The 19,733-nt window shown below is 31.7% G+C and overlaps 1 protein-coding gene across 2 annotated transcripts in view; it reads left to right on the top strand.

Annotated features, from left to right (window-relative positions):
• LOC134725718 (protocadherin Fat 4-like) overlaps positions 1 to 19,733 on the top strand; it is a 50,711-nt gene that overhangs the window by 3,276 nt on the left and 27,702 nt on the right. Inside the window, exons 2-11 of one of the 2 annotated variants that reach the window (XM_063589750.1) lie at positions 3,427 to 3,506; positions 4,474 to 4,539; positions 5,014 to 5,150; positions 5,696 to 5,752; positions 6,416 to 6,505; positions 6,756 to 6,866; positions 10,820 to 10,954; positions 11,468 to 11,581; positions 15,850 to 15,925; positions 19,150 to 19,176. In XM_063589750.1, the coding sequence (XP_063445820.1) occupies positions 3,434 to 3,506; positions 4,474 to 4,539; positions 5,014 to 5,150; positions 5,696 to 5,752; positions 6,416 to 6,505; positions 6,756 to 6,866; positions 10,820 to 10,954; positions 11,468 to 11,581; positions 15,850 to 15,925; positions 19,150 to 19,176 (886 nt within the window). In that variant the 5' untranslated portion in view covers positions 3,427 to 3,433. The remainder of the gene's footprint in view (positions 1 to 3,426; positions 3,507 to 4,473; positions 4,540 to 5,013; positions 5,151 to 5,695; positions 5,753 to 6,415; positions 6,506 to 6,755; positions 6,867 to 10,819; positions 10,955 to 11,467; positions 11,582 to 15,849; positions 15,926 to 19,149; positions 19,177 to 19,733) is intronic. The other variant, XM_063589751.1, reaches the window with a different exon arrangement.

The raw sequence follows: 19,733 nt of genomic DNA, 5'->3' as shown, positions 1-19,733 counted from the left end.
TATGGCATATTGTTATTCTAAATTATTTCCCAAAATTGATCGCCCTGAAGATCATAAAAAACATTTTATTAAAATTAAGTATGTCAATAAAGGCTTTGATTTTGTAAATATTGCCGGTATATTTAACGACCATTCTGTTAAAGAACAAATTCCTGGATATTTTGACAATACTGAGCTACCTCTTATTTGTTATATTTATAAGAAATCTACCCGGAAATTTGTGTTTAATTATAGTCAATTGTGTAAAGATGTTAATATCAGTGAAAATACACCTACTTCATGTAATTGCAGTAATTCCGAATATATTTATGGACCCATTTCCCATGTTATAACAGGAGATCTTAACATCGTTCAAGACCGAGAGTTAAAATCATTTCTCAGTAAAGGACCTAAATATCGTCCCCCGTCAATTATTAATTGGAATGAGTGTCGTAATATCATCCACGACTCACTTCATACTTACTGTATGAAATGGATAAAACGGGAAAAAGCTGACAAAAAATCTTTGGACTCTTTTTTTAATTCAGTAATGAAGATAGTTGATATACGTATTCAACATTTTAAAGAACATTTTACTATTAACAATAACCACAATAAACCTATTTCTCGTATCAAACATAAACTAAAAGAACTAGCCAAGGAATTTGTTTTTGTCCCGGCCGATAAAGCTGCTAATAATATTATTATTGTTTGACGTAAATTTTACATCGAGGTTCTGAAAAAGGAAATCACCAATTCACCAACATTCCAACTGACTCCATTTTCAGAAAACGAAATCTGTAACAAACATAAACTTTTAGCCACCGCTTTACAAGCAGAGCCAAATACAATGAAAGTTCCAACTATGTATTGGCTTCCGAAGCTACACAAAACCCCTTACAAATATAGATTTATTTCGTCTTCAAGCCATTGTTCAACTACTAAATTGTCTATTATTCTTACCAGCACACTTGGTACAATTAAAAACCTTATAATAAATTGTTCAAATAAGGCCTTCGAAAATAGTGGAATAAATTACTTTTGGAGTGTCAAGAACTCGTTGGAAGTACTTGATAAATTGCATGCTTATATTGGTGATTTTGAATCTGTTCAAAGTTTTGATTTTTCTACCCTGTATACCACATTGCCTCACATTCTCATTAAGAAAAAATTCACACACCTAATTAAATGGGCATTCAAAAAATCAGAATGTGAATATATATGTTCAAACTCTTTTAGGTCATTTTTTAGTAGCAATAAACAAAAAAACTATGTTAATTGGACATGCTTTGATACTTTATATGCCCTTGAATTTTTACTAGATAACATTTTTGTTCGCTTTGGGGATTCCGTATATCGTCAGATTATCGGAATTCCAATGGGGACTAACTGTGCACCACTTATTGCGGACCTCTTTTTGTATTGTTACGAGTTACAATTTATGACAAAAATAAGCAAAGACCCGTCAAAACAACACCTGATAAACAAATTTAATAATACTTTTAGATATTTGGATGATATTTTGGCTCTCAATAATGACGACTTCAGTATGTATATTAATGAAATTTATCCTGGTGAACTCACTTTAAATAAAGCTAATACTAACAATGACCACTGCCCTTTCCTCGATCTTGATATCTATATCACTAACGGAAAGCTGAATACTAAAATTTATGATAAAAGGGATGATTTTTCATTTCCTATCGTTAATTATCCGTTTTTAGATGGTGACGTTCCCTTGTCACCATCTTACGGTGTTTATATATCTCAACTTGTACGATTCGCTCGTGTATGTAACAATGTTTTAGATTTTAACGAGAGAAATTTATGTATTACTGAAAAATTATTACACCAGGGTTTTCGATATCACAAACTAGTCAAAACATTTACTAAATTTTATCATCGGTATAAAGACATCATTCGTAAATATAGCTCAACATGCAGACTTTTTATACGTTCAGGTATTTCACATCCAATTTTTTATGGAAATATTCTTTATAAAGCACAAAGGTGTCAGTATTCACCTCATAAACTTACAAAACCTTTGAAAAGACTTATTAAGAAGGGATATAATTACGATACTGTTGTCAAGTCATTAAAGATTGCATATTTTGGAGTTAATATTGAGTCACTGATAAGGTCTTTGCGTCGGAACTAAACACATTTATTCTAAAAACAGTTGTTGGCATGACACGGGTTATGTTCTTCTCATATATGTTATGATGGTATGATACTAAACCCCTTACGGGAAGGATTGTGCCTGATGTTCATATGATGAAATCATAATCTTTCAGTCAGTTTAATTGAAGTCTGGAGCTGGCATGTCAGTTAACTGCTAGTAGTCTGTTGTTATTTATGTATTATTGTCATTTTGTTTATTTTCTTTGGTTACATCTTCTGACATCAGACTCGGACTTCTCTTGAACTGAATTTTAATGTGCGTATTGTTATGCTTTTACTTTTCTACACTGGTTAGAGGTATAGGGGGAGGGTTGAGATCTCACAAACATGTTTAACCCCGCCGCATTTTTGCGCCTGTCCCAAGTCAGGAGCCTCTGGCCTTTGTTAGTCTTGTATTATTTAAATTTTAGTTTCTTGTGTACAATTTGGAAATTAGTATGGCGTTCATTATCACTGAACTAGTATATATTTGTTTAGGGGCCAGCTGAAGGACGCCTTCGGGTGCGGGAATTTCTCGCTACATTGAAGACCTGTTGGTGACCTTCTGCTGTTGTGTTTTTTTATTTTGGTCGGGTTGTTGTCTCTTTGACACATTCCCCATTTCCATTCTCAATTTTATCATGACTATATATCACCTAAAAAAAAAAAAAAAATAACATGCCAGAGGCGGATTTAGGGGGGGCCCCCCTTTTTGAGAAAAAATTTGGTTGCTTATATAGGGAATCACTGAATCGTGACTGGAGCGGGCCCCCTCTTAGGCCAGTCAGTTGTCCCCCACTTATTAAAATTTCTAGATCCGCCACTGCATGCTGGTACATTTAGTTGACATGTTCTTAAACAGATTAACCATTCATACAGATAAACTCGAGACTTTAAAGTTCATCACAACAAATGGACTAATATGAGGATCCTAATGGGTTATTTTCATTCATTGTGAGCGGCGCATTTTTGTTATCCATATCAATGATATCATGATCTGTTTTTCTACAGATTTTTTTTTTAATATATTTTTCTGATATTTTCTGTGAATCATGATTGACAAAAAAATCAACTCGTGAATCGTGATTAGACCCCCTATCAGGCCCCTCTAATATGGCCGTATTTTCACCTCAAAAACTACTCTGTGAACAGATTGCAGTTGGGAAAGTTTTAAGGCCTGGCATCCACTTTACATTCTTCACAACTAAGCCATTTGAGTCTGATCCATTTTTTGATACATTTTGTGACTTATCTCGAGTGAGCCACATTATTTTTCTTCCTATTCAGGTACACTATGGAACACCCAATACGTCGACCCATAGTTACTCAACTTACTGTTGCGTTTCTTCTCACAATTCTTCACTCAGGTAAGTTGTTGATTATAAAAAAAATAAAAGGTATGATTTTTTGGTTCATATTCTTTAATTCAGTAACCATGATAGTTGGTGAATGATCTTTTTACTTCATGTTCATTTTAAGATGCATAAATTAAACATTTATTATCTCTTTGAGATAATTTCTTGCAATTCTGTTTAATAGTTTTTTTGAAAATCAGCACCAAACCATTCAGAATTATCCAGACTTCTATTCTCCATTTTGATCTGCAATTCAATGCTTTCAAAATTACGATCATGTCCTACATAAGCTTTCTTTGGGAAATAAAGAGTATAAATATACCAGTGTAAAAGTCCATAAAATACATATGAGTTTGCTATATGGAGCTTCAAGATGAAAGTAGATAAAAGAGAAGCTGTACTCAAATAATTTAATAGACATTTCAGGCTTTGTTATGTTATTTGATGATCAAAGTTTGTTTTTTTTATACAATTTTTTTCTTATAATAGGTTTTTTAAAACAAAAGAAAGCTAGAAAACTTGCTTGTTTAACATTTAATGTAAATTAAGGTAGAATGGAGGGGGAGGATTGCTTTGGTTTTTTTTTAATAATTTGACAAAATTTAGTGTACATCTTACATGTTACATTTTTAAAATATTTTACATTAACAGGTTGTACAAATTGTCAAATTGTGTTTAGTTATGCACAGAAAAAACATTATGTGTGATGAAAACTTGACAATAGAATTTTAAGATAAGATATGAAAATATATGCTTTCAGATAAGACAGGTATGTCTTTCAACCTTTAAGTAACTTGGGGTCTTCCTCCATCTTGGATTGTAAAATAGTAGAAAACAATAGATCTTTAATTCAATGTGCAAATTTCAAGAGTAGAATATAATTTATGTGTTAGACTTCATGTTAAAACAAAAAAATGTTTTTATGTCATTTTGCAAAAACACAGATTTAATTATAAAAAATATCTATTTATCTTAACAGTTTATGGAGAGTTTCAGTTCACAAAGTTCATGCAAGATTATAATTTGTTTGAAAATACTCCTGAAGGTAAGTCTATGTTTCTTGATGTACTATTAATTTACAATAAATATGCAAAATGCTTTTTCGTTTCACAAGATTATGAAATGTTTTACCGTTTTGCAGTAAAATTTTATTTAATACAATTTGTAATCTTTTGCTTTAAAATCAATGAAATGTACTATTTCTGTAGAGACTATCAGTAGGTGAGGGCATATTCCAGCCTGGAGTCGATGCTTTAGTAGAAATGATATTTGACTCAAAAGTTGATAAATACTGTAAACACACTACAAATAAAGTTGCTACATTCTCAGTGTCAGATGTACATGTATATGGTTTGCTTTTTTGTTGAGGAAGGATGTTTTGATTTTCATTACCAGTATTCTGTCAAACATCTTATATTTTTAAAATTTTTATTTTATGTTTTTTTCTGCTTCATTCTAAAGTTTACAGTTTTGATAATGTGTGTTTTATGAAATGTAAGAAATGTTTTTTTGTTTAAAGGTCCCCTGAACTACACATTACAAACTACAGGAGCTACTGGTCAGGTGCTATATAACAGTAAAGTTGATGTCCGTGATGTTTTCCAAGTTAATGCACAAACAGGAGCTGTTAGTCTGATCAGAGTGATCGATCGAGAGGTTAGTATGATTATAGATGATTAGTCTTATCAGAGTGATCGATAGAGAGGTTGGTATGTTTATGGATGATTTTAAGGAGCATTTGTACTTAGGGAAAATTATGTTCACTCTCAATATGAATCTTATCAAATATATATTCTTAGATGGTTGTGGGTGTGTAATTAAAAAAATATGTATTTATCCTACAAAAGTTAACTGTGATCTGTTCATTTGTTTCAGTAAATTAAGAATCCTATATAAGTAAGGGAATTTCCAATTATTACAAGAAAAACAAGAACTACTTGTTTCTGCATAGTTATGTTCCTAATACATTTTAACCTAACTTCAGGAATCTATGTCAGCTATTTTTAATAACAGAAATGTTTAGGTAGATATCAAATGAAAGACTACAATTGTTTATGGTGATTGCCATTATAAATTAAAATCCTTATTGACTACCGTACATTTTTGGTGGGTATGTGGAATACATCTAAGCCATATATTTTTAAAAACATTAGTGAAGATGAGCAAGCATTTTTTTCATATATTGCATTTTTTTTCTTCAGGATGAACCACAGATAGCTGTAGAATTCATTGCCTATGATGTAGGCACAAATGTTGAGGTAATTGCATAAATAGTTCACAAATTATCTCCCTTGTAGCCAAAATTTCAGTCACAAACATGGAGGTAAATCATAATTACATAATTGTTCACAAATGATCTCGGTGATAGCCAAATATTCAGTCACAAATGTGGAGTTAATTACTTAACAATTCACAAATTATCTCCCTTGTAGCCACTGTTGAGGTAATTTCATAAATAGTTCACAAATCATCTCCCTTGCAGCCAAATATCGAGTTACAAATGTGGAGGTTATTACATAAATAGTTCACAAATTATCTCCCTTGTAGTCAAATATTCAGTCACAAATATGGAAGTAATTTCATAAATAATTTACAAATTATCTCCCTTATAACCAAATATTCAGTCACAAATGTGGAGTTAATTACTTAAACAATTCACAAATTATCTTCCTTGTACTAAGCCTATGTGGAAGTAATTTTATAAAAAGTTCACCAATTATCTCCCTTGCAGCCAATATATTGAGTTACAAATGTGAAGGTTATTACATAGATAGTTCACAAATTATCTCCCTTGTAGTCAAATATTCAGTCACAAATGTGGAAGTAATCTTAAATAGTTCACAAATTATCTACCTTGTAGCCAAATAGTCAGTCAGAAATGTGGAGGTCTAATATGCATATGACAATTTTTGTTTCTTCAGATCAGGCGACCAATCACTATACAGATTAGAGATGTAAATGATGAAAAACCACAGTTTTCAAGTCAGACCATGAAGACATCTTTACCTGAGGTAATCATTGGCTATCTAATGCCTAATATCTTTCCCCATTTGAATGGCATTTATTGATCATTTCTGTATTGCCCAGTCAAAGCTTATCATACTAAAGTTATTTATAGCAAGACCATATAAATTTTGATTTTCTGACAATTTTTTTAGCTCATTATGATTTATTATTTTGATCAATGAACAAAAAAAATAAATTTAGACCATTTTAAGTTTTAGATAGATGCTGTTGTATAACAAAATTGTTATTTTCTAGAACACAGCAGTTGGGACCACAGTATATGCTAATCTACAGGTTACAGATGTGGATTTTACCAACTCAAAGCTTATAGTCACATGTGACCCATCAGTCACCTCAGCACCCCAGGTAAGTCACAACTAATGGAAATGATGATGACCAGGATTTTTTTTTATGACCTTCACTACCCATGAGGGTCATTATAGAAATTATAGAAATTATTACTCACCTAGATGCTATTTAATTTTTTGGCACATTCTAATCATAGGTTAATGTGCCATTGTATATTGTGAGATATCCTTTTGTTATAGAGATGATGAGAGAAAATGTACATTGGTATAGTGAAAGAAGGGAGATCAATCTCTATAATCACCATGACTACATTAAATTCCCACATTCTCCATTCTTAATATGACACTCAAAGCAAGAGAGTAGTAGTATAGAAGTGGAGACATTGTGTATTAATTTGAGAGTTTTTATAATAAATCTAGATATGGTACAGAGTTTAATTGTTTATGCTAAAGATAAAAAATCTATTTCATGATGAAAAGTTAAAAAAAAGTTTTGATTGTATTGAAATGTGGACATCATCTGAAGTTTATGAATGTCACTTTTATGTAATCAAAATTATTCATTAAAGTCAATTCATACTTTTATTTCAACCATGATTTTCCTCTAAATTTCTACTGATATTATGTTTTTATAATAAATGATTGTTTAGGATACCAGGGTAAGTTGCATGATAAAGAGACCAGTTATCATCTGAACAAATATATCTAATGATTGGCTGTCTGTATTATTCTTAAATAACACATATGGCAGAAAAAAAGTATTATAGAGTCTCCAGAACATACAACTATGTATAATTATACATCAAGTATAGCCTGCATGTTATTTGAATTATGAATGCAAAATTTAAGATATATCCATGGTTTAGGTATTTCAGACTGCATGTTTGTATTTTTTAAATATATCATTTTGTATATATTTATGATTATAAATCCTTTTATTTATATTTATTTTAAACATATAATATACAAAGTAACTATAAGTGATGTTGTTGGACCCATATTACAAGTAAGCTTTTACATGATGTTATGAATAATCATGATAATGGACAGATTATATCCCTGGACAAATGACAGTGCTCATGCCCAAAACATTTTTTGGCTAGTAGTTTCTATGACTATACAAGTAAATAGAATTCAGCCCTTTTTTCAGATATTTAAGCTTTAATACTTGATGTATGTTAGAATACAGAGTGATTATGCCAGTTCAGAAAATCTTCAATAACATACATTTTGTATATAAATGTTCTACTCTGAACCTTGAGTCTTTTATTTTAGTAAAATTAAATCTCATTTCACAACTCTTTTAACTTGTGTCTTTTTTAACCTCAAATTACTTACAAGTATACATACTTCCAAATATAAACTGCATAAAACAAAAATCATATGTCAGTATCTTCAACTGTTTGAATTCTTTATAACTAGTATACTTGGTGACTTAAAAATGATTTTGATGTATCATGTTTAGGAGGTAGAAGCTGTGGTAAGATTGTGTTTCCTTTTGTGTTCATTTTAAGACCTCCATTTGAATCACCCTTACTCGTAATTTTGCTTATTTTGTCGGGGATGTTCAAATTGAAGTCTTTCATGGATATTTTTGTATGATATTTAAGCACACAAAAATCTATTATCATGTTTTGAGAGTATACAAATCAAGGCTGCAGATATCATTGGCTAATAATTTAAAGGAGATATAAAGGTTTGAGGAAATAAAAAAAAAGCAGCAATAGAAAATACATCTTTTTTTTATCTTGATGTATTTTTTTTTTTGTATGTCAAACATGTTGCACATTGGTGATATATATGTAAGTGTGTGGTATGTTCATATACATTGTTGTTTTTTGGTGTTTAGATTGATCAATCAGTGGTAAGTTGAAGCAGTTATCGGTTTAATTTAAATCAAATAATGAAACAAACGCTAAATTTTTTTTTTTAGATATTATTTTGTTTTGGGTTCTGGTGTTTGATGTACATAAAACCAGCTGTCATTTTATTCATATAATTACAAAAGAGAGATTTGAATGATATTGAATTTACCATAGTATTGTGTGTCAATATTTCTCCATATCATGCAAGTTTTGTTGAGTCAGCAACAGTTTGTCTCTGAAGTGACTCCAGTGAGACATAACCATCCATGTAAATTCAAGCTGTGGCCGAAGTTTTTCTAACATAATTGATTTGTTTAAACTTAGCCAATTGATTTTTTTATGAAACTTGGACATAAGCTTTTTATGATAACATGAAAGAATCAAGATAAAAATTTTAAAATATTTTTTCTTTATCTTTTTTTAACTGATAAAAGTCATATAAAAGGGTTTTATTTCTAATTTTGCAGCAAACATTTTTTAAAGTATTTGAGACATCAATTACTCTATTAAACCTTGGTAAAATATTATAAAATTTGGACAGATGCTTCAACAGTGAGCAAGATATTTTAAAAAGAATTAATCTGAATTAAAAAAAATTACTTTATTGATAAATGAACTTAAATTTTTGGCAGTCAACATAAAACTCGCAGCATCAATTGCAGGCAAGACACAGTCTTTTCAATCTGCTTTCAATTATTTAGGCAAAGAACAAGAAATCCAAATTGCTGTTGAGATTGGAGAAATATTGTATCACAATGTTTTGGATAATTGCAAGATGACATGTAGGCAAACTTGAAATATCTTATTCAACAATTGCTATAAAATTATATTCTGTCTGTTAGACATTATAAAAGATGTGGTCGATTTTTATTTTGTTATCTTACAATGGCAAAATAAAGAAAGCTGCAAGAAAATTTAAAAGTCCTATGAGAACTTAGAAATTGCTAAACCATACATTGATAATTATGTTAAGGAAAGTATAGATCAGCTAATTACATTTATTATAATGGTGATGGTCAAGTGATATTTTTCCTGTTCTTATAAATGATTTAAAAACCTGACAGTTAATTTTAAAATTAAAAAATACACAAATATATCAAGTTATTGGAATGAATAACTAACAATAGCTGCTGAATAACTGTTACTAGTGGATTTAATCTTGGATTGGGGTCTGAAATGTATAGTTTGGAAGGCTAGATTTACTATTATATAGAATTTAACATTCAAATTTAAAGTTTTTATACGGCCGTCAAAATTTTGACAGGCTTTATTATGGTATACAAATGTCCAGCGTCCATCTGTCTGTCATCCTCATGTCGCACCGTAACTTGAGAACTTGAGAATTTCATGAAACTTAACATGGTTGTTTCTTATGATGGTCAAACGATCTGTATACTTTTTGATAAACTAGGATTTAAACTTTTTGAGTGACGTATACTTTTGTGATGATTCAAAATTTTATTTTAGAGTTATTGAGTGTTTTGTTAAAAAGGGGGATGGGTTTTCACATGTCATGCCATATCTCATAAACAATTTATGATTATTGCTTCAAACTTTACACACTTTTTAGTTATATTAATCTCAAGACCTGTGTACTTTTAAGTGAAGATTCAAAATTTTATTTTGGAGTTATTGAGTTTTTTGTAAAAAAAGAGGGATGTTTTCACATGTTGCATCATATCTTAAAAACCGTTAATGACTATTGGTTAAAACTTTACACACTTCTTTGTTATACATATATTTTAATCTAAAGCACTGCATATTTTTTATGATGATTCAAAATTTTATTTTAGAGTTATTGAGTTTTTGTTAAAAAAAATGTTTTTTTCACATGTTGCGCCATATATCAGAAACTATTTATGATTATTGCATCTTCTCACACAACACAAAGGGCATATAATGCGATCATGGCGCAGCTGTTTATTCTAAATATGTTGATCAGTCGTCTTTGAAAGAAGTGCTGAATCGGCAACTATATCACACAAAACACTTCTTTAAAAATTTACATTATATAAAAGTCTTTCTTATTCTCAAAGTACACCTCACATTGTTTCAACTGAAACAAATCATATTTAAGAAAACTGAAGCTGATGTACAGAAAGTTGAGAGTAATTTATACAAAACCTGAATATTTGTTTATTTACAGTATAAAGATTCCTGCAACAAGTTTAAACTAAATATAGATTCCGATTCTAACAAGAACTGGATAGGTCATGTGACACTAGCTGAGCCGGTGGATTATGAAGTTCAGGCTTTCTATCAGATACCATTGGCTGCTTTTGTAAGTATTTGTGTTCAAAGTCAAATTTATTTAGTTTCCTGCTTTTAGTCAGAAACACTTTGCTCTTTTCTGTCAGTTATGATTTTTTATTGTAACAAATAAGTATATATAAACAAATATTAACAGTGCTCACCAATCCAAATTGACCACTGTAAGCATTTGCAATCTCTAGATATTTGTTCAATGTCTTTTTGGGAAAGTTGACCTACATCTTACATTTTGAGTCTATAAGAAATATTTTGTCAGATAACTTCATCAATATACAAACATTTCATTATGATTAAATAGCTTAGAGCTTTTCAAAATTCTTAATTCTGATAAATTTCAAATGCAGTGAGGTTGTCTGATGTACATTATTTTAAAATGAAACATAAATTTCAATTACTTTAATACATATGCAGAGGGGATAACATTTACCAAAATTTACAACAGTCTTGATGGTTTCCAGGTGAATCTTAAGTTGGGAGACATATATTTTCATTAATTTTATGATCTATTTCATTGATTTATCAGGATGGTATACAGACTCAGATTGGAAGTATTGAAGTATCATTGATAAACGTCCAGGACACACCTCCCTACTTCACTAGAGCAGTATCTACTACTGTTACAGAGGGTATACCTGCAGTAAGTCTCTCTTGTATTACACTCCTTAAACATAAGGAACACACCTCCCTACTTCACCAGAGCAGTATCTACCACAGTTACAGAGGGTATACCTGCAGTAAGTCTCTCTTGTATTACACTCCTTAAACATAAGGAACACACACCCTTACTTCACCAGAGCAGTATCTTCCACTGTAACAGAGGGTGTACCTGCAGTAAGTCTCTCTTGTATTACACTCCTTAAACATAAGGAACACACACCCTTACTTCACCAGAGCAGTATCTTCCCTGTTACAGAGGGTATACCTGCAGTAAGTCTCTCTTGTATTACACTCCTTAAACATAAGGAACACACACCCTTACTTCACCAGAGCAGTATCTTCCCTGTTACAGAGGGTATACCTGCAGTAAGTCTCTCTTGTATTACACTCCTTAAACATAAGGAACACACACCCTTACTTCACCAGAGCAGTATCTTCCCTGTTACAGAGGGTATACCTGCAGTAAGTCTCTCTTGTATTACACTCCTTAAACATAAGGAACACACACCCTTACTTCACCAGAGCAGTATCTTCCCTGTTACAGAGGGTATACCTGCAGTAAGTCTCTCTTGTATTACACTCCTTAAACATAAGGAACACACACCCTTACTTCACCAGAGCAGTATCTTCCCTGTTACAGAGGGTATACCTGCAGTAAGTCTCTCTTGTATTACACTCCTTAAACATAAGGAACACACACCCTTACTTCACCAGAGCAGTATCTTCCCTGTTACAGAGGGTATACCTGCAGTAAGTCTCTCTTGTATTACACTCCTTAAACATAAGGAACACACACCCTTACTTCACCAGAGCAGTATCTTCCACTGTAACAGAGGGTGTACCTGCAGTAAGTCTCTCTTGTATCACACTCCTTAGACATAAGGAACACATACCCTTACTTCACCAGAGCAGTATTTTTCACTGTTACAGAGGGTATACCTGCAGTAAGTCTCTCTTGTATCACACTCCTTAAACATAAGGAACACACACCCTTACTTCACCAGAGCAGTATCTTCCACTGTAACAGAGGGTATACCTGCAGTAAGTCTCTCTTGTATCACACTCCCTAAACATAAGGAACACACCTTACTTCATCAGAGCAGTGTCTACTACTGTTTCAGAGGGTATACCTGCAGTAAGTCTCTTGTATCACACTCCGTAAACATAAGAACACACCTCCTTACTTCAGCAGAGCAGTGAGTATATTCTTTCTATATATTTTGTGTACAATATAAAAAAGAAGATGTGGTATGATTGCCAATGAGACAACTATCCACAAAAGACCAACATGACACAGACATTAACAACTGTTGGTCACCGAACGGCCTTCAACAATGAGCAAAGCCCATACCACATAGTGGGCTATAAAAGGCCCCTATAAGACAATGTAAAACAATTCAAACGAGAAAACTAACGGTCTTATTTATGTAAAAAAATGAACGAAAAACAAATATGTACCACATAAACAAACGACAACCACTTAATTTAAAGGCTCCTGACTTGGGATAGGCACATACATAAATAATGTGGCAGGGTTAAACATGTTAGCGGGATCCCAACCCTCCCCTAACCTGGGACAGTGGTATAACAGTACATCATTAGAACGAACTATAAAAATCAGTTGAAAAAGGATGAACTCATCAGATGGACAAAAATACAAGTGGATGTGGCCGGGTACTCTATACATCCTGACACAAAAAGACACAATGAACAGATCTGAGAGTACTCACAGTTATCTGACAGCTAGTTCAAAGCCACTAACAACTAATAAAAAAATCATGCGGCCATTGCCTCTAAGACTAAAAAAAATATATAAGAAATAAGGAGATTATATAAAATTGCCAATAAGAAAAATATCCAATAGTGTTCAAATGAACTTTTTAATAATTTGAATCCCTGGTTCATTTATTCATGGGAAATTTTTGAAAATTAGCATCTGCTGAATCCAGCGTAGATAATTAATATCCATATACATCTACACATCTAAGTGTAAGCTATGTAAGAACGCAGTTGAAGACGAACTACATTTTCTTTTAAAATGTCCTGTTCTAAAAGATACTCGATCTCAACATCTATCTAATTTAAATTCAAAATTCAAAAAATTTTCAAGATTATCTGATGAAATGAAATTTGTTTGGATTCTTTCATCTGAAGATTTGTTTGTAACTTCAAACTTATCTAATTTATTGCACTCCCTTTTTGAAGAACGAAAGAAAATTATAGAAAATATTGTTGAAAAAAAAAAAAAAAAAAAAGAAATAAATAGAAGAAAAATAAAGATAGATATATAATTATAGGAAATAAATTTGATCAGGAGTTGTCTCCCATAGACCTAGTACTATAAAGAATTATGTTATTTCTCCAGGTCACAGTGGCACCCATAACAACTATGTTTTGTCAATAACTTGGTTTATATCAGGTTAATTAGTGTAAATGTGTATTCATGTGTTGTTTTTGTTTTTTTGTTGTCTAAATGTACTTTAATCATTCTAATCATTTTCTGTGCTTTATTTTGTAATTCATTCATTTGATTGTATAGCTCAAATTTTGGGCACCATGATTGGTTAATAAAAAATTATCTTATCTACACATTAATTAACAGTATGTCCCTTTAAATAACTGTAGAACCACACCCATGTAATCTTTAACCTTGTTTAGAAAGGTCACATTAAAAAACATTAGATTTGTGATAGATACACATATGTAAGTCCTTGGTGTAGTTATATCCCCGCTTTATAACCCCGCTTTAAAAAAGGGGGGGTATACTGTTTTACCTCTGTCTGATCGTCAGTCCGTCCGTCCATCAGACCGTCCATCAGTCCGTCCGTCAGTCAGTCCGTCCCATGAAACTTTCGTCACATTTTTCTCAGGAACTACAATACAAGGATTTCTGAAATTTGGTTTCAGGGTTTATCTAAGTCAGCTATACCGTGTGATGCGTTTTCAGATTGATCACTTGACAACTTCCTGTTTACCGAACACTTGTATGATTTTACACATGATAGCCAAGTTGAAAATTTTTCGTCGCATTTTTCTCAGGAACTACAATACAAGGATTTCTGAAATTTGGTTTCAGGGTTTATCTAAGTCAGCTATACCGTGTGATGCATTTTCAGACAACTTCCTATTTACCGAACACTTGTATGATTTTACACATGATAGCCAAGTTGAAAATTTTCGTCACATTTTTCTCAGGAACTACAATACAAGGATTTCTGAGGGTTTATCTAAGTCAGCTATACCGTGTGATGTGTTTTCAGATTGATCAATTGACAACTTCCTGTTTACCGAACACTTGTATGATTTTACACATGGTAGCCAAGTTGAAAATTTTCGTCGCATTTTTCTCAGGAACTACAATACAAGGATTTCTGAAATTTGATTTCAGGGTTTATCTAAGTCAGCTATACCGTGTGATGCATTTTCAGATTGATCACTTGACAACTTCCTGTTTACCGAACACTTGTATGATTTAACACATGGAAGCCAAGTTGAAAAATTTCGTCGCATTTTTCTCAGGAACTACAATACAAGGATTTCTGAAATTTGGTTTCAGGGTTTATCTAAGTCAGCTATACAGTGTGATGCATTTTCAGATTGATCACTTGACAACTTCCTGTTTACCGAACACTTGTATGATTTTACACATGATAGCCAAGTTGAAAATTTTCGTCACATTTTTCTCAGGAACTACAATACAAGGATTTCTGAAATTTGGTTTCAGGGTTTATCTAAGTCAGCTATACCGTGTGATGCGTTTTCAGATTGATCACTTGACAACTTCCTGTTTACCGAACACTTGTATGATTTTACACATGATAGCCAAGTTGAAAATTTTCGTCACATTTTTCTCAGGAACTACAATACAAGGATTTCTGAAATTTGGTTTCAGGATTTATATAAGTCAGTTATACCGTGTGATGCGTTTTCAGATTCATCATTCGACAACCTTCCTGTTTACCGAACACTTGCATATTTTTACACTATTAATATTATCCACTTGCAGCGGGGGTATCATCAGTGAGCAGTAGCTTGCAGTTTCACTTGTTTGCCCTTTTGATGAGAGGTAATCTTGGGAAAACAACAGAACATCACTTTAACATAGTATTAAAACCCAGTGATTCATGTGCAATGAAATTAATTATCAACCAATTAAATACGCTACGATTGAAAGGAACAGAAATGAAAATTTAGAAAAAGGTTTTAACATTGTGTAACCTATATACATGTGAATTATTTTCATTTTAGGGTAGTTTCTTGGAGTATGTTGAGGCAGTTGATGGTGATAGAGAGAATGCCAGAGAGATTAGATATGAACTAGCTTGTAAGTCTTATTGGACATTTGAAAAAATGTAAAATACTAATCTACATGCATAAGCGTAGAAATATTTTCTTGTTAAAACCTCATTTTCAAGGGGATACTTTTACATTGATTTATATTTTGTCAATAGATTAGTGGTTGAATTCCACTACAGCACACCTTTACTATTGTAGATATTCTTTTTTAAAATCCATACAGAAATAGAATTTTAATCACATACTTTAAAACATTAGGCATAGTCCATGGAGAAAAAGGGGGTGAAGGAATGGTTAATATAAGACATACTAATTGTGATAACACACACCCTTTAACCTTCAATAGAATAGTCTTCATACTACGCTTAACTGCAGTAAAATTATTTTAACACATGACAATATCAGAAAAGTTTACATGTCTCTGCACACTTATGTTCTAGCAAGTATTAAAACTGATATAGAAAGTAAGTAATTGGGTTAGATTGATTAGACATACTGTGTCTTATGGTACATTAAGTGTGAATACACAGGGTACATTATAAGTGTGATTACACAGGGTACAAGTGTGATTACACATGGTGCAATAAGTGTGATTACACATGGTATATGAAGTGTGATTACACATGGTATATGAAGTGTGATTACACAGGGTACATTAAGTGTGATTGTAAAAGTTACAAAAGGTGGGATTTCACAGGATGCCATAATTGTAATTACACATTGTATTTGTTGGGTGAATTATAAAGGTTACAAGAGATGTGATTACACAAGATACAATAGGTGTGGTTACACATGGCGTAGTAGGTATGATTACATAGGTTTTATACAATGGAGATTATATGATTATCATAGTCAAATGATAAAAGGATTGTATGAATATAGCTTAAGATTGGTTTTTGTGATAACCTTAGTCATACAATAGTGTATTCATGATTTCAATAGGTACACAGTAAATGTGATTAAGGTAGTCATGCTATAGTGATTTTGTGATTATCATAGCCAAACAAGAGTTAAATGTTTTTGATTATTTCAAAATGTTAGTCAAACAATTTTGATTATGTGAGCAATGTGTTTATGTGATTACTGAAGCAGTGATCGGGAAGGACGTGCGCCCTGCGCCTATAGCGCATATTCAACAGAAATGGCGCATAGAGTGACAAATGTAAGCGCCCACGTGGCGCACGATATTTTTCACATCGTTTCGAAACGTTTAGATATCGTTAAATAGTTTTCCGATCGTGTTCCGTGCCGCCATGTGTGTGTACACTACTGTATAATATTCCGCCAATCATAGGAGCACCTATATATTTTTAGGACGTCTCGGGTGTTTTCCTATGGTAATAGAACCATGCGGTTTAACATCTCGGGTGTTTTCCTATGGTAATAATAGAACCATGCGGTTTAACTTATAACCCAAAAACGCAATTAACCATCATTCATGATATAATTTTTTATAAACAACTTTACATTTGTGAAATTTGGCTATTACAGACGAGATTTAACTCTTATAATAATCTTTTAATTTAGTTTAGCTTGCTAATGTTTCGATTGAAAACCCCTGAAGCCTTTTTATGAATATAGTTTTTGTCTCCATAAAAGGCACTGTCCTTGTCATTTTTTTGGTCTTTGGCTCGTTTTGACATTTTGTAAACATGACTTCGGCGAATTATTGTTTTGTTCTTTCAATTAATGGTACTCTCTACTGTTATTCTTGTCATCTTGATGAAGTAATAATAATAATACAAGAAGTGCAGAGGACGTTCCTGAAATGTCCTCTAATACGGAACGTCTGGAATGAGTATGGTATCGACGAAGACCCAAATTTAATGTTAAAAAAAACATGAACATGAACAAGCCAAGGCAACAGTAACAGTTCAAACATTGAAAATAAAGGTTTATCTTTAATATTGTCCGTTTTGGAAGAAGTTATTGTATATTCATTCAAATTACAGAATCACAGGAACAGTATTATTTAAAATCATAAAGGTAAACTTGTACCAACACCTCTTTTCCAAAACATGAGAAAATAATGATACTTTTTATTTTTTTACAGAAATGCAGAAGTCAATTCGAATGGCCCACTCATTTGACAACATGGCCCATTATTTTTTAAAATGGCCCATTGAATTTATTTTTGAGGGGCCCTGGGCCCATAGTGAAAAAAACCTTCCAGATCACTGCTGAAGTCAAACATTGGCACATTATTAGAGAAAAACACCAATAATTTTGTTTTTCTGTGATTACCATATTTGTTTTTTTACCCCAAACAATTTAGTAAACTAAATTTTGTGCTACTAGTAATTGTGATCAAATGAGAGCATTAAATTTTCAGATATATGATTTAATAGGGATACTTCCAATTCGGACATGTAAGTAAAGCATGTTGATGGTTCATGAATTACCATAGGTTCTACCAGGGAGAAAATAAAGTAAAAACAGGAGAAATTGTATACAAGGGATGTCTACCTACATGTGTTGTAAAGCATGCACAGGAGTTGTTACTATTTATAATGTAATATGCATGGGAAATAATTCATTATACTGGAATGGCATTTTTGATTAAAGGATTGATATATATTTTGTGTCTTGTATTATATGAGTACAATGTATATTGTTACGTATAACAAAAATTATAAGTTAAGCATTGCATTCCATGTTGTAGAAAATAGCTATGACTTATTTATAGAGAAGTTATGATACATGTACATATAAGATTTTGGAAGGAGGCTTTAAGATTACGTAGTTCCACCTGAGAAAAAGGCCATCAAATATCTTAATTCAGAAATTATTGCATGCATTTATAATTGAGATTTTAAAGAGTTTGATTATTGCGATTTAAAAAAAATCTGCATATAGATATGTACCGTTTATCATGTTTTCTGCATATTGATATTGTAAAATATCAGGAGCAAGTCACAATGTCAAGCTTTTTGTTTAATAGACTCAGTGAACAGCTCCATATTAAAAAAGAAAAAAACATAAGAAAAAATATAAACTTAGTGATACAGCTTGGTTTAAAAAAATATAACAAAGTCTTTAATATTCTTAGTTGGAAGAAGTCATGTTTGTAATTTTGACACAATCAGATAGCTAGTGCCTTGATTGGATATTTTAAGATCTCAATAGCAACCTCTTTGTGGTACATTTATTCAGTTCATTATTATATGAATCCATATGCTTCTATAATTATTGGCTTTTATGTGACTTATTCAACACTTTACAAGTTAATCAGACTTAATTGATTGATTTTAGGTGATATAATTAACTTGTGTCATCCTCGTGAGTTAAATTTTTATGTTGGGAGAGTGGTATAAATGTTGAGCATGCATGCAGATCGTTGTTTTTGTTCTTGTTATTTAATACATGTTTATAACTATCATTCATGAGTTAATAGTTTATTCAAATCTTTTTTTTTTATCTTTGCCAAACCTGAGTGATGAAAGTAGACTTTACACCTAGTCATCACTCATTTTTCACCATTACTTCAATGATGTCACATGGCTGATCAGATCCTTTTTGTGATCATGATGAAATTGTATGGTCTACTTAGCAATGAAATAGATATTTCTTTATTTTTCTTAGCAGGATAAGACTTTTTATAGAATAACTAATCAAAGAGTTCCAATATAGAAAAATATTTATAGAACTACTGATATACACATTGCATGAGTTAGTTTTTCAGTATTTTTACTTGTGAGTTAAATATCTTTCAATATTTGAATTCTGGAATTAGTTATTCATGTTAATTTTGGATTGAACTAAAAGAGAAAAGGCAAGGAACTCAAATATTTAAATTTCTATTTTTATCAATTAAAATAAATAAAAGTTAGGTCTCT

Source organism: Mytilus trossulus, chromosome 7 (assembly GCF_036588685.1).
Source record: "Mytilus trossulus isolate FHL-02 chromosome 7, PNRI_Mtr1.1.1.hap1, whole genome shotgun sequence".
In the NCBI taxonomy this organism is placed as follows: Eukaryota; Metazoa; Mollusca; class Bivalvia; order Mytilida; family Mytilidae; genus Mytilus; species Mytilus trossulus.
The sequence above is the reverse complement of the archived record's forward strand: the minus strand, read 5'-3'. Positions and strand labels throughout refer to the sequence as shown.